General features: G+C 34.4%; 1 protein-coding gene across 7 annotated transcripts in view; it reads right to left on the bottom strand.

Annotated features, from left to right (window-relative positions):
• STAG1 (stromal antigen 1) overlaps positions 1-15,983 on the bottom strand; it is a 402,258-nt gene that overhangs the window by 96,935 nt on the left and 289,340 nt on the right. For all 7 annotated transcript variants that reach the window (XM_042998579.1, XM_042998577.1, XM_007087414.3 and 4 more), the window contains 4 exons: positions 11,717-11,815; positions 11,123-11,202; positions 4,822-4,929; positions 1,716-1,830 (listed from right to left, as the gene is read on the bottom strand). In XM_042998579.1, the coding sequence (XP_042854513.1) occupies positions 1,716-1,830; positions 4,822-4,929; positions 11,123-11,202; positions 11,717-11,815 (402 nt within the window). The remainder of the gene's footprint in view (positions 1-1,715; positions 1,831-4,821; positions 4,930-11,122; positions 11,203-11,716; positions 11,816-15,983) is intronic.

Raw genomic sequence — 15,983 nt, 5'->3', positions numbered from 1 at the left:
TTTTTCCTTCAATTAATAATCAAGATCAGTAGTCCAAATTATCATATATTCCTTAAACTTTTCAACAAATAGTTTAAATAGTATTTGCATAGATGCCTGTGTGGCTCAGTTGGTTAAGCGTTCAACTCCTGATTTTGGCTCAGGTCATGATCTCATGGTTCCTGAGACTGAGCCCTGAGTCGGGCTCTGCATTGACAATGCAGAGTCTGCTTGAGATTCTCTCTCTCCCCCAACCTATAAATAAATAAGCATTAAAAAAATATCATTTGCATATCTCATCCCTATCAATTTTTGAAACTATTGTTGTTATTAAAGTCAAATTTTCATACAGAACCTGATTTTCTGTTAATACTTTTAATCATGCTCCTTTAAAACCTATATGGCTAAAGGTATAACTTGAAATGGCCTATCACAAGGGTGATATTTACTGAGTATTTAGTGTTTTATCTTAAACCTTACAAGTATTTTGTATTTTACACCATTCTATATCTACACTTGCTTTGTTAAGAAAATGTTTTAAACCCTTACAACATAAAGTGTAGTCGGTCTCTGGACCAGAGGCATAAACAACATAAATATGCATCTAAAAATATTTAGAATATGCTACACCACACCCCAAAGCTACTGAATAGAACTGGTATGCTATTTAACAAGCTCCCCATGTAATTTCTATATGTATTTAAAACACTATTCCAAAAACATCCTTTACTCGAATGTAACTCTCCAGACGTTTTGTTTCTTTATTCATTTTCTGTTCATTCCAATTTGCTTAAAAAATATCAGTAACTCTTCTGCCCTGTTTTGCCCTAACTCCACTCATTCCATTGACACAGTTCCTAATTCTCTCTGATCTCAATTTTCATATAAGCTGCCTGTTTGTCTATTTCTCATTCCTACAGTTTCTTCAGTACTTTCAAATTTGAATAAGAATCTTTGAAGTATCTTACCTTCCTGGACATTTGACACAAACCAAAAATATTTTTCCAAGTAAAATTCAGGGTCCAAGATTTCTAGATTTTCTCCATTTTCTTTGTAATTCTGTTCCCACTCATTTCTAAGACAAGTAGTTTATTCATTCAGGAACTCTCTTTAGGTTTAGTTTACCATTCCCTCAGTGTCATACTAGCAGTAGGAAATATAGTTCTAATACCAAAGAGCATTTTAGTGGGCAAACCAAAGTTCACTTGTGGAAGCAGATTCTGATTGACACTACATTATGAATGTTAATTACAAAATTATTTAAGGATAACTGACATCAAAATGTCACATGGAAATACTGCTAATGGAGATTATAATCTTTCAATTAAAACATTTAAATTCATACTTTTATTTGTCTTTAAAAAATGTAATTTTCAAACAAGTTAGAACTAATTTACAACCTGACAATTTTCACAGGCTCTTTATATAATTTAAAAGCTACAGGCAGAAATTCAAGAAAAACAAAGAGGAACAACAAACAGGTATGCAGTACTATATTATAAAAGTTTAAAAACTGTTAGCCTCTATTCAGTGTTGACCCACACCTACATATGTACTCCTACAAAAGGCAGAATAGAGATTCTATAATCAGGAAATCCATGCAGGCAATTCTGTAAGAAACAGGCTTATTTTCATAGGATTGAAAAATAGCAATTAATTGCAATGAATTAAATGACAATTTTATTTAAAATTTAATCTAATACAAAAATAAAACAAAGAGCTATGTTAAAATTTACCTCACTTTCAAGAAAGAAAAGAACCAGCATTCTAATGAGGTTCCCATTTGGACTATTCCTTCCCCTCCTCTTTGCTAATGCTTCTTCTGCTTGTGGATCATGTCTGCTAAACAGCCTAGAAATAAGTAACAAAACAAGAGTGTTACAAACCTGCATAGATATGCATTTTAGTCTTTTCCTTCACTGTGCAAATTATTTCAGTGTTAAAAAAAACAACCTATCAGAGATCAGGTTACTGATTTATTTCAAACCATGTAACTGATATTTTTATAGGCTAAAAAATGGTTAGATCTAAAGAATTTTGTACAATTCAATCATATATACACTGTAAAAGGAAGCTTTTTAACTTACCAGTATTCAAGTATTTATGAAAAATATAAACTGTTTTATCCTATATGATACTAGAATATATAATTTTAAATAGTCCTATTTTCTTAAATATTAATTTCAGAGTCAGGTTATTAAAGAATTTAACCAAATTTTCTATCAACAATTATAAAAATTCACACTTGTAACAATTGTTTCTAGCATTCTTTTCAGCTCAGTACCTAAAAACAGTACTAACTACAGAATAAAATGACATAAACTGGAAATTTTAAAAAATATCACTTAGTGACAAAACTTCTAAAATATGATGAAAATATGACTTGAAATTTTTCATTGGCTATTAAGATTTATTCTAAAAAAAACCTTAAGGACTGCTATAGGTGCCTTATTCCCAGGCATTGCTCTAGCTAAATGGGATATAACAGTGAACAAAGACAAACTTCCTATTCTCACTGAGCTCTCACTCTAATGGACAGAAATAAATAGTAGGTAAATATATGCTATCTCAGGTGTTATAAGGAAAAACAAAACAGTAGAAATAGGGATAGAGTGTATGATGGTTTAATTATGGAAATTACAGTGGGCCTTTCAGATGAGAGGCTAAATAACTGAATAAAGAGAATAATTTCATATAACATAAAAAGAAACCAATCTCAAGCAGAAAATGAGTACAGAATAACATAAAAATAAACCAATCTCAAGCAGAAAATGAGTACAGAGAAATTGAGTTTTGGGGGAGAAGGGAAGGGGAAGCTATATGGCAGGGGGAAAAGATTAGAGCATTACTTTGAAGCTACATCAGCATAGCTATCAGACTGGTTTAAGAGAAAGTTCTGTTTGCTTGGGTGGCTTTCAGAGGAAAGAATAAATGGGAAAAAAATGAGGGTCCTTTATAACTAAAATGTACAAAATTAGATAATTATACCAGGTACTGAGGAATTAACCTAATTTTTCTAAAACTAAATTATAGACTTTTGATGACATTAAAGTACTCATTTCAGATATGTTTTACTAATTTATGGATGTATGGTTAACCTTGTGTATAAGCTTATAAACTAAGCTGCAAAACAGACTAAATGTGTATGTGCATGCATGCATATTTTCTTCTAAACTTAATCATAGAACTCCTGGGGCTATTCTACAGCTTACTTGTTAAGATTTTAAAGATCACAATATTAAATGATGGGAGAATGCTCAAAGACATCATTAAGAATCAAAAGTTCTCAAACTGTATCTCCAGAGCAAGGGCATAGAACAAGCTTTGAGTGAACCTTCCATTTGAATAGGAATTGGCTTCATTTTTACAAAGAAATAAGAAATAACAAAGGCTTATTACACTTGTGGCTTTTAATGTAGAACATTCCAATTTTAAAGTTTTTAGCAAGTATTTCAAACTTAGCAAAATACAATGTAGATAAAATAAGATATATCAAAGGGTCTTTCTGACACAAGTGCTGCCAGTTTATGGCCTCTATTCTGTAGAGAACCAACCAACCTCTATAATGTATTTTTTCACAGAAACTATAAAAGCAATAAATTCTAAAAACACAAAGCTTTTTGAAAAGTAAAGTAGAGAACAGATGCTAATGAGAATATAACAGTCCTGGAAAAGGAAGAAAAGTTAAGACTATAGTACACCCTTGATATTTGTGACAGACAACACCTCAAGATAAATATGGAAAGAGAATGGTTCTATTAGCCATAGATGTCACAGTCAGTGGCAAATTCAATATATTACTTTAAAAAAAGTCATGCTTGAAAAATCTGGACATTCTTCCTTACTTTCATTACCAGCATGTACTAGTAGCCAACTTCTGTCTTAAAGAAAGATTTTTCACATAGAAATAACTTTTCCCACTTTGAGAAGTACCAGTGAGTACACAACAGTTTGTTGCTGCAGCACTGAGATGCAGATGCTGAATGGAGGGCTAGGCCTGCTCATTATGAAAGTTAATCACCCATGCACAACAGATGCCTGGTGCATGATTTATATCTGTGCTTAGCATAATCACAAATTACTACATGTAGTAGACTTTTGGGGTTCACCTGCCAATGATCAAAGTCACTAAGTTAAATCTATGAACGAAAAAACAAAAACAAAGTAAAACACAGCCCCCTCCCAAATATGTTTATACTTTAAGAGTGATTTACTAATAAATTATAGAACATACAGTAGGCCACCATCAAAATGTATTGCATAAGAACAATTATACTCATAAAATCTCATTAGCTCAAGCCTTTTCAGTAATAAGATAAAAGTTTTGCTTTTTAATTAAACCGCAACTGTATAGCTTTCAGAAACACTATAAATTACTGGTCAAAATAATCTTCACCCCCATAGAAAAAGTGAAAAAAAAACATGAAAAGTTGGAAGGCATTTTGAAGGTGATTTTAGATTACAAATGTTGAGAAGGTGATGAGAACTAAGAATTTTAAGAGAGGGGGGGAAAAAAAACCCTGGTGAAATGAAATATAAATTATAAACTTCATGTGGAGCTTTTATAAACTTCATGCACTTCCCCAATCTCCACTCACACCTCTAGCTGAGAACCATCCTTTTAGATTTCAGGGAAAAGGAGTATGTCACAAGGGACATCATTCTTATGCGGATCTGATTCGTGATATGCACATAAGGTTGTAAGAAAATTATAGTCCCCAGAATTTGAAGTGGCCACTTGTAGCACTGTTTTTAGTCACTATTACTTTCTTCCACTAACTCTAAAACAACAACAAAACAAAATGCAAAATTAGAAACTGTTTTCAAAGATCATTAACTCACTTTTTGTGAAGGAATTCTCCAGCTGCCACAGCAACAGGGCGATGTGCTGAGTACACCAAATGGTAAACATTTTCACAGTCTTCATTGGAAAGAGCTTCTTCACTTCCACTGAAAAATTCAGAAAGCAACATCTGAGCCAAAATAAATGTTTACTTTCAGTTCTATCTTTACTTAAATTTTGTAAAGTTCATAAAAACTCAATGCATACTGACTTTATTTTTGTCTCTTTTAATCTTACTTTGAAAGTATATTTCTCTTTCATTATAAAATATACCTAATCATCATTATGTAAAATTCAGAAAATACAGATAAAATAAGAAAATAAAATGTCCACATTTCTTTCCACACATAGACACCCATGGTACATACACCTTGAGATATAGCAGCCCACATTAGCTAAATTTCTTTAAATGTGCCTAACATTTTTGTTGACAGGCACTAGGAATATATCTGTCCATTTCACAGTTAAATTATTATTATAGTAGGTAACTCTTCTTTCCAGAACTGTCTTTCTTTCTTTTCTTACTTCCTTGCTCCCTCTCTCTTTCTTTTTAAGTAATAAGCTCTACGTTCAATATGGGGCCTGAACTAACGAACTCGAGATCAAGAGTTACATGATCCACTGACTGAACCAGCCAGGTGTCCCAGAAAAATATCCATTTTAAATTATATTTTATCACTATATTTACAATACCACTTTGTCTTCTTTCTATATAAAGTGGATTCAGTAGTCAAAACCATTCCTTCACTTACACAAATTCCTCATCTTTCTATTCATGTATTCTTAAAGTAGGAGCCATTTCTTAGTTTGCAGCAATGTGTTTTTAATTTTTTTCCAAAAAAGGAACATCCATTTCCTGACTATTAACATGTTTAAAAAGGTCTGATACAATTAGAGATGAACAATGAATAAAGTATAGAATTCTCAGGCTGTACAGGTACTTGACAAGATGTAGGGGTAGAAGTTCATTCCTCAGAATTCAATCCTAGATATGCCTCAGAAGAGGAAGTTGAAGGAACTGTCAAATAACCAGAAAATCAGAGTAACCTTTGCAGCAAAAGAAGGTAGTTGCATCACAGTATAAGAGGCTGTAGTTCTGAATGAAAAAGGGCTGCGTATCAAGGATGGCAAACAGGTTAGAGCATTTTTTTTTTTTTTAAGTATATTTTCCCCCTCTCATCAATGCCTGTTCTAATTCCACTGTGAAGCAAAAACAGTAGCCAAATATAGCATGGGAGGGTTACAATAGGGTTGTGTTGGAACCAAGAGGCACTGAAAAATTAACAGTATCTTTAGGCAGACTGGCTAGCCCATGACCTACACGTCCCTGTATTTCCCTTCCATACTCTGAGAGTCATGAGATTACCACTGAAGGAGACAGTTTTAACAGTGTCAAGGAGAAGTTACAAATTATAACCAGAGGTTTTCTGTCTTGAGGCAGAAATGTTTTGCCCATGTCCAACTCATACCCCTAAATTATGAGGAGAGGTACAAGGCTAAGGCCTAAGTTTTATTCCTTCCCCCAATTATATGATGACATCAGCTAAATTAGCTAATACCTTTATGAGAAAGTTAAACTCACAGGAAACAAAATTTAATGAGATAACTCAGGAACCCAAATTTATAAGTGAAAAGAAAATAATCTATACCCAAAGAAGGAAAATTAACAGATAGAAAAAGAATTTAAAGGAGATATAACAGGATTACATGTGACTTTACATGTTATTTTGATAGAGATCCCATAAGCCAAGAGAAATAAGGCCAGATCATTTCATACAAACGCTGTCAAAGACTAGAAAGCTGGTTTTGTGATCCTCAGCTCATTACTCACAAAAATAATATACAAATAGAAATCCGGGGATTGAGCAATACAATGGATAGAGAGTATTTCTTTCAAGAGAAAATGTCAGAGTATTGTATAACTCCAAAACCTCCCCCAGAGAAATCAGAGCCAAAGTTTCAGAGAACCACTATAAAAATTTTATAAACATCCCTTACAATTGTGAGGAGGTTTAAGGAAATGGTACCAGGTGTAGAACTTAAAAAAGTGTAAATGTGAAAAGCTGACTGGAGCAACACATGGTAGTAAATTAAGATGAGAAGGGGTACAAGGGGACCATTCATAAATGGCTGTGTTACCTGCAGGCTGGATATGGAATACTTGAAGGGAGCCAGTCTGAATAGTTTTAAAAGACTTTGCCCAACAAGACTACCTATAGGGCAAGCAACTCCAACAGAGGAAATATGAAAGTCAGGGGCTGAGACTCAAAAGTAAATAGCCAGAGGAGGTACCATCTACTCGGGAAACTGAAGTCACAAATACCTAGAGTGGGGAGAGATCTCTGAGGAATCCCTAAAAGGACCAATGTACCTAATGAATCAGGATATCTGATAGAGCTGGAGGGCATAACTGTACCTTTTAAAGAAGGTTGTACCCAAATCTCCTCCAATGAAAATGGAGAAAAGAACCTTAAAACTAGACTTTTGAAACCAGCCAAACCATTTTCTGAAGTGTGAAGAAAGTAGGATTTTTTAGCCAACAAGGTCTCAGATGATTTGAAACATTCTTCAAGAAATAAACCAGCAGGAGAAATAATCTTGAAGAAGTCTACGAAATAATTACTCTTCCACAGAAACAAAGGATGAAGAAATATCAAAGGGAAGTTTACTCTTGTCTAAATGAGCAAGTATTGAAATTAGATAAAGGACACACAAGGATGGATGGACACACACACACACCCTTAACAATACATATCTTAAACTCCAGACAATTCCAACAAAACAGACAGGTGAATGTCAAGTATTTTTTTATTTGAGGGAAAGATACTGGTAAGTTTGTGAAATTTACAAGGAAACAATAACTAGGGTGTCAAATATTTTAAAATAGACTTGAAAAGAACTTCGAAGATATAGGTAATTTAAATAAATTCAAAGTAATGAATATAAATACATAACTGTACATGCAGTTAGTTGTTTTTAAAACATATTTAGAAAATACAGAAAAATGACCAAACCACTCAGAACACATTCTCAGATAATACAATAAAATAAAAAAGGACAACTTAAGACAATCTGATTTGGAAGGAACAGAAACCTACCACTGAATAATCCATAATTAAATCAGTAATCATAAAGATAATCAAAATATTTTTCACTAAATGTATATACAAACACTTTATGTCCAATTTTTTGGAAAAGTAGTAAAAGAGTACTTAAAAGCGTATTCATTACTTTAAGTATAATTATTAGAAAACATGAAACAAATGACTTAAAGAAGCTAGTTCATTAAAAAGAAGGTAAGACAGGGGTGCCTGGGAACTCAGGCAGTTAAGCATCTGACTCTTGATTTTGGCTAAGGTCATGATCCAATGGTCATGATATTGAGCTCTGCGTTAGGCTCTGTACTGAGCATGGAACCTGCTTAAGATTCTCTCTCCTTCTGCCCCTCCCCTGCTCAAGTTCTCTGTCTCTCAAAAACAAAAATAGTAAGACAGACATGACTGATCAACAAAAAGAGGATACAAATAAAATAGATGAAAAAGAGACATAGCACAGTTTTATAGAGTAATAAAAATATCAACTATAAAATTTAAAAACTGTGATGAAACTGATATATAAAAAATGTTTCTAAAAGCCAAAATTAGTACAGTAAGAAATAAAAGTTAATTTAGACAGATAACCAATGAAGAAGTAAAAATGGGAATCAAAGACTTTTTTTCCTCAAATTCAAAAGTAACATGGCTTTGATAAGAGTATACTCTCAAAATTGTAAGGAAGTATTAATCTGTCACAGAACATTTGTTTCAGAAAGGGAAGGCAAGAAATTACTGAAGATAATTTTACAAAGAGGATAAAACCTAGATTTCAAAACTGGATAAAGGACAAAAAAATTCTGTCAAATTTAGACATAAACACAGATGTGAAAATCCCAAGATATTAAATATGACACTGTATTCAAGCAAAGCACAATAAAACCAAATATATTCTGTTCAAATATGATTTATTCTAGAAATGCCAGGGTGATTTACCACCAAATTATTAATTTCATTCAGTCTCATCAATACATGAAAGGAACCTCCCAGAAAATTTACAATACAAAGTGATTTCTATCACATATCAAAAACCTATCTTAGAAATCACAGCAACAAGAACGTTAGATGCCATCCTAGAACAAGAACAAAAAGGTTCACTCTCAGTGATACATTACAGTGCTCAAAGTCCTGCCTAATGCAATTAGCACGAGAATGAAGCCAAAGTTTTAAGGTGAGGAAATGAGACAAAACTGAAATTGTTTGCAGGTGATATATATATCATCTACATAGTAAACTCTAAAGAATTAACAATTCATCAGAATACATGAGAGTTCTAACAGGTTGCACGTATAAGACTAACATAAAAATTAAACATTTCTATGTCTCAGCAATAATCAGGTAGAAAATATCATTAACACTAAATACTAATCATATAACAACAAAACCATAAAATATTTCAGAATTGACCTAAGAAATACTTTTATGAAAAAATTAAACCTTATGTAGAATATCTAATGAGATTTGAATAGAGAAATGCATCATTTTAATGCATAAATGACACAAAATTGTAAAAAACTGAATTCTCTCCTAAATCTATCATAAAATTCAATGTGTTAGCCAGCCCTTTTCCTCAACCACAGACCTCAATAGTTAAAACCAAAAACAGAGAAGACAGCTTAACTCTCACCAAACATGTTCTAACCAAACCCATTGTGATGATTTCCTATCACAGCTTCTTGAGGCACCACTGCTAAAGGTGTTTTGCAATGACTGGAACATCCCTACTGCCAGACCAGAAAGGCCCTGATAAGTAACAGAATGCCTGGAAGACCACATCCCACACATCCCTCCCCTGTCCATGATGGTGGGCTGAACACATACTGATCCTCGTCCATGATGATGCGCTATTTGCCTGCTCTCTTGTACGTACCCCCCAGAGCCTCTCCCTATAAAACTCTAGGTGTCCATCTTGCTGATGGAGAAGTTAGTTGGTAAGACCTGAGCTTGCCACGTCCCTCGGCTGCCAGCACCCCGAATAAACTTCTCCCTTTCTCTTTTCCAAGCCCTCATCTCTTGAGTACTGGCTTCTCTTACAATGAGTTTCTCTGAGTTCGTTTGGCAACAGTGCTGGCAAATCTAGACAGGAGCTATGCTTTCGATTTGTCCAGTTGCTTCATTATTCCTCGGGATGGAGTATGGCTGCAGCAGAACACTAAGGTTTACTCGTTTGGCTTTCCGAGTCAGCAGTTAGGAATGAAAGATTGTTTGGTAACAAATGCAGTTCTAATATTTAAAAAAAATTTTTTTAACATTTATTCATTTTTGAGACAGAGTGTGAGTGGGGCAGGGGCAGAGAGAGGGAGACACAAAACCTGAAGCAGGTTCCAGGCTCTGAGCTATCAGCACAGAGCCTAACGCGGGGCTCGAACCCATGGACCGCAAGATTGTCATGACCTGAGCCGAAGTCAGATACTTAACCAACCGAGCCACCCAGGCACCCCAAATGCAATTCTAATATTTAAAATGCCGAAGTTTTTGAGGAATTAGACAAATGTACTTAAAAAAATCATACAGAAGAAAAATAATCCACAGGTAGCTAGTGGTTTTAAAAAGAAAGGCAAAGAAAAAGGAATCAACCAAAAAGGGGAGGTCTTGCTTATAACATATATCATAAAGCTACAATGATAAAGAATATGGTACTAGAGCATAAAGGGGTAAAAAAAGATCAAAACCGTAGACATGGTACAGATGGTACATGGTGTATGATAGAAACAATGTAACAAACTGGGAGAAGGATTTGTAATGATTTTGCTAAGACATGCATTCTCTCACATGCATTCTTCCCAGTTTTTAGTCAAAGCTCTATAGATAAAAACTACTGCTATTAAAAAAATCTCTATCATACGAATGACACAATTTAAATGGCTTATTTCCCTTCCCCTACTTCTATACCATTCCAAAGAAGCCTATTTGAAAAACCTATCCCTTTGGATACCTTCTCTTTCTTGCTCTCTTTTTAAAAATAGAAAGGTATTTACTTTGCTGATATTTCCTCTGGACTGCAAAAGAAAACTTTTACATTGAAGAAACAAACAAAGTCAAAATAAAAAACAAAAAGAGAGAAAAACAGAAAACATTTCCTTAAAATGTAAAAGTAGAACCTAATGTGATAACAATATATATTAGGGTTATGTATGTGAAGTACATCAATAAAGCTGGGAAAAAGACATTAAAATATCAAGATTAAATTATTAACAAATATACTTACTGAAGTATCAGAGTAACCAATCGAATAGCTTCCACAGCAACATCATATTCCTTATCAAGTGTCATTGATACAATGCGATCCTGAAAAAAAAGTTAAAAATCAAATGAAACATGAGCAGAAAATAAATTGGGACTGACCCAAGAGAATATCTTTGGGAAGTATATGCAAGATTAATGGTAGATTAAATAGAAAGCTTTACTCTTAAAACCATATTATCATAGTCTTACACATATAAAGGAGGTGGTTAGTATAAATGTTCATAATCTAAAATCTTTCTCATCAACTGGCATTCCCTAATACCGAGACTAATAACACTTCATGTACAAAATTAATAGTTATAAAAAGTTGTATATAAAGAAAATATTATTTTAAAGCAGGAGAGCCTTCTGCTGAAGGCAATACATAAGAACTCATGTTGGTAATATCTTTTGTAAAGCAGAGATTCATTAATCTATTTAATACAGGCTTATTTAAAAAATATGTAGAAAAGAATATGAGCTAAACACTTGTTATGGTAAGGTTATTTGCTAAACTAGCTAGAACTAGCATGTTAAAAGTAAAAAACAAAATAAGCTAAGCATTTTTGATGCTTACCTTGAATCGGTTAGTGAATAACTCCAATTTGGGGAATAATTCTCTATTGGTATATAGACTTTGTAGAGCTTTCAAACATTTCAGTCTGACTTCTCCTTGCTTCAGAAATACAAATAAAAACACAACAGAAGTCAATTCCACACCACAAAAGTTGAAAAGATTTAAGTCTATGTGAAGACTAAAGTAATTTTCAGCTTAACTATTCAATTTACATAATAATGTAACATAGGGTAGAACTGAACAATTGTATAGTCTGTGTTGCACTTCTATTTAATTAAAAATTCACTGAAAATCCCTTAGTTGCTTGAGAGTAAGCTACCCCTTTTTCAAACATTTATCAACTCTGATTCAACAGAGTATTTCTCACACGGTACTGTGGCATTTTGGGAAAATGTTTAGCCTATGATTTTAATTAGAGCGGGGTATGCTAATTTGCCCTTTATGTAACTATTAAATAATCCCGTAGAAAAAACTAATTTCATATTATAGGGTCATCGTTTTTTCATTTAACAAATATTTTCTGGGTGCATTTTACATTCCACAAAGAGGAGTTAGGAAAGAAAACAGGTAAAGAGAAGAATGCTTAAAACAGAAACAAACTGATAAAGTGAAATGTCCTGAGGCTGCTATTTACTAGAGGAATATCTTCAATTAAGCCATTAACTTGGAATAGAAAATGTTTGTGATCAAAGTATATTGAGGATCACCTAGAAATTTAGCCAACTCTCTCAAAGGATTCAAAAAACACTGAAGTTTCTATGTTAAAAAAAAAAAAAAAAAAAAGCAATGTGCTATAACAGTAGAAGTCCACATTCTAGAATCAAACAAAACTAGATTTAATTTCGAATTCTATAGCTTATTAGCAACATGAGAGATGGCAAGTATATTAATCACTCTGATCCTCAGTTTTCTCATTTATTAAATGGTGAAACCAACTTCATAAAGTTGTAGTAAGGATTAAATGCAGGTGTATGCTGGTCAAAGTTTGAACAACCAGTTCCGGGGGATGGGGCCCTGAACTGTTGCATTTGCAGATTTCTGTGATGTAAATACTCCATCTACAGCCAGTTTCAAGCTACCAACAACAGATGTTATGGAACTCGTATTTGCAAGGGGATGTGCATAATGTCTTGTAACCTGATTCAAGTTATCTCTAGCATATCACTGAATGAGATGATGTTTGTTGGTAAAGTCTCGACCACATAGGAGGAACTTGAGACACCTGTAGTAGATGCTGTTGATGCCCCACCCAGATCCCCATATCCTAATATACAAGGCTAATCTTCCTACTTGCTCCTGTGTTGACTGCTAATGGTTCATAGCTGCACCTCTCTCTGGAGAAATGACCATGCTTGAAAGGAATCACCTGGCACAAAGATTCCTGGGAGGTTATGCTCCACAGTGTCCTCCTGTCTAAACCCTTTCCCTCCTCCATGATAAGGCCTACAGCCAGTGGGGAATGATACAGGATAAAACAGCCCAATCTCCTTGCTCCAGGGCAGGACGACCTCTAAGATGACCCTTTAATATGAAATTAGTAACTCAATATATGCTACGGAGTGCTATAGGAATGGGGCAACTTGAACCAGCAAGAACCAGGAGAATATGTCGGTGGTTGCTGAGGGTGTGGGAACAGAAAACAGAATGTGGGAGAGTTTTTGGATAAAGGGCAGTCTCCTTTGAAAGAGGATGTAAGGCCCTGTAAGGGCCTTTGGAAATGGCCTAACACATTGCTGGATAGCTCTAGGAAAAAGCAATGGTTAATATTAAATGAAACAGAGATGCCAGAATCACTGTGGCACAATGAGAAAGGAAGAAATTTAAAGACAAAGAAAAGCATGCCGGATAGGATCTATTATATAAGCTCAGAAGACCTACCAGTTGAATATGTTCCTCATAAGGGCCCAGAGAATACTCTGTTTACCAAGGCAATAAGGAAAATACTGGTGATGGGTGCACACACATTACTGAGAAGATCCAGAGTGATAGTGTTCTGTAGACTAGGGCTGACAGGAGACACTCAAAATTTAGCTTCTGGTAGCGATGGAGATAAGAGCACAGAATAGCAGAGACAAGGTAGAATTACGTAACCATTAGACGAAAGGGAGGCATAAATATGTTAATGAGCAGCAAAGTCAAAGGGCAGTCCAGAGATTCATGGAGATGGCTCAAAGGAGATGGTCTTCCTGGAGGCAAGATAGGGAGAAACCCAAAAAAAGTATTATGTGATATATTTACTCCCAAGAAATCAACAATGGATGAGCCAAAGACTAAGGAGAGCTCTCCCAGCATAAAATCACAATCCCAGATCTAAGATAGCATATAGGTAGTTTCCTCACTTCTTTCCAATTACAGATTTGAAAATAGGCCATCAGGGCGTCTGCGTGGCTCAGCAGGTTAAGCATTTGACTTAGGCTGAGGTCATGATCTTGTGGCTCATGGATTCAAGCCTTGCATCAGGTTCTGTGCTGTCAGCTTGGAGCCTGGAACCTGCTTCAGATTCTATGTCTCCCTCTCTGCCCCATCCCAGCTCGCGCTCTCTCTCAAAAATAAACATTAAAAAAATAAAAGAAAAAAAAAAGAAAAGAAAGCCATCAAAGATGAAATGACTATCCAAGTTCCACAGCCAAATATAGGTAGAGCAAAGACACTAACTGAATCGTACTTCACTTTATTCAGTCATGCCTCTCAACTGACTGCCTCTCTTCCTAAGTCTTGGTTCTTTACCTATAACATGCCCTGCCCACAATGCAGGAACTTAATTAAATAAGATGGTACCCATGACAGCACTTTAGAAACTATAAAATAACTTAGATGAAAACTCCAGTTGCCTTTTTGGTAATGGATCTATTTTGGGTTTCTACTATACTCTGAAGCTTATTTCTATTATACTATCTAAAAGCATTGTTGTCTTCCATTACACAAAATTCTATTCAAATGTGAATACTGTTTAACACAGTGCCTAATACATAGTTGCTTCTCAATAAATAATTTTGAATGAATAAATATACAAATATATGAAAACAGAAAAGAAACACAGATGAAATGATTTGCTGAACGAAGAGGCTGGGCATATTTGTCACACGCTCTAGCTAATCAACATTTTTGCAAAATTCCTTTTGAAAGAAAATGTTAAGACCTGTAAAAATTATTGTGTAGCATGATATCATAATGAGTTGTATTTTTAAGGGACAATAATTCATGCTTCTAGAAGAAATGCTAATTTTTACTAAAATGCATTTGTGTTATATGAATACTCCCAATAGGAATACAGTGAAAGAGTTAAAATGAACCAAATGCAGGTGGCCTGTCAAGAAGAGGATGTGTTTGCAGCAGAAATACAATAATAAGACATTATTATGAGCAATTATATGCCAATAAAATGGGCAATCTGGAAGGAATGGGTAAATTCCTTGGCTAGAAACCAATGGGTAAATTCTATGGCTAGAAACATATACACTACCAAAACTGAAACAGGAAGAAATAGAAAATTTGAACAGACACATAACCAGTAAAAAAATCAAAATCAGTAATAAAAAAATCTTCCAAAAAACAAGAGTCCAGGGCCAGATGGCTTTCCAGGGGAATTCTACCAAACATATAAGGAGGAGTTGACACCTGTTGTCTTGAAACTGTTCCAAAAAATAGAAATGAAAGGAAAACTTCCAAACTCTATGAAGCCAGCATTACCTTGATCCAAAACCACACAAAGACCCCACTAAAAAGGAGAACTATAGACCAATTTCCCTGATGAACATGGATACAAAAATCCTCAACAAGATATTAGCCAACTGGATCCAACAATACATTAAAAAAATTATTCACCATCACCAAGTAGGATTTATACCTGGGATGCAGGGCTGCTTCAGTATCCACAAAACAATAAATGTGATTCATCACATCAATAGAAGAAAGGACAAGAGCCACATGATCTTCTCAAAAGATGCAGAGAAAGCATTTGACAAAATACAGCATTCTTTCTTGATAAAAACCCTCAAGAAAGTAGGGATAGAAGGACCATAGCTTGAGATAATAAAGCCATATATGAAAGATCCAACATTAATATCATCCTCAATGGGGAAAAACTGAGAGCTTTCCCCGCTAAGATCAGAACAAGACAGGGATGTCCACTCTCACCACTGTTTTTTAACCTAGTATTGGAAGTCTTAGCTTCAGCAATCAGACAACACAAAGAAGTAAAAAGCATCCAAATCAGGCAGGAGGAGTTCAAACTTTCACTCTTCACAGATGACATGATACTCTACAT

Source organism: Panthera tigris, chromosome C2, assembly GCF_018350195.1.
Source record: "Panthera tigris isolate Pti1 chromosome C2, P.tigris_Pti1_mat1.1, whole genome shotgun sequence".
NCBI classification, from domain to species: domain Eukaryota; kingdom Metazoa; phylum Chordata; class Mammalia; order Carnivora; family Felidae; genus Panthera; species Panthera tigris.
The sequence above is the reverse complement of the archived record's forward strand: the minus strand, read 5'-3'. Positions and strand labels throughout refer to the sequence as shown.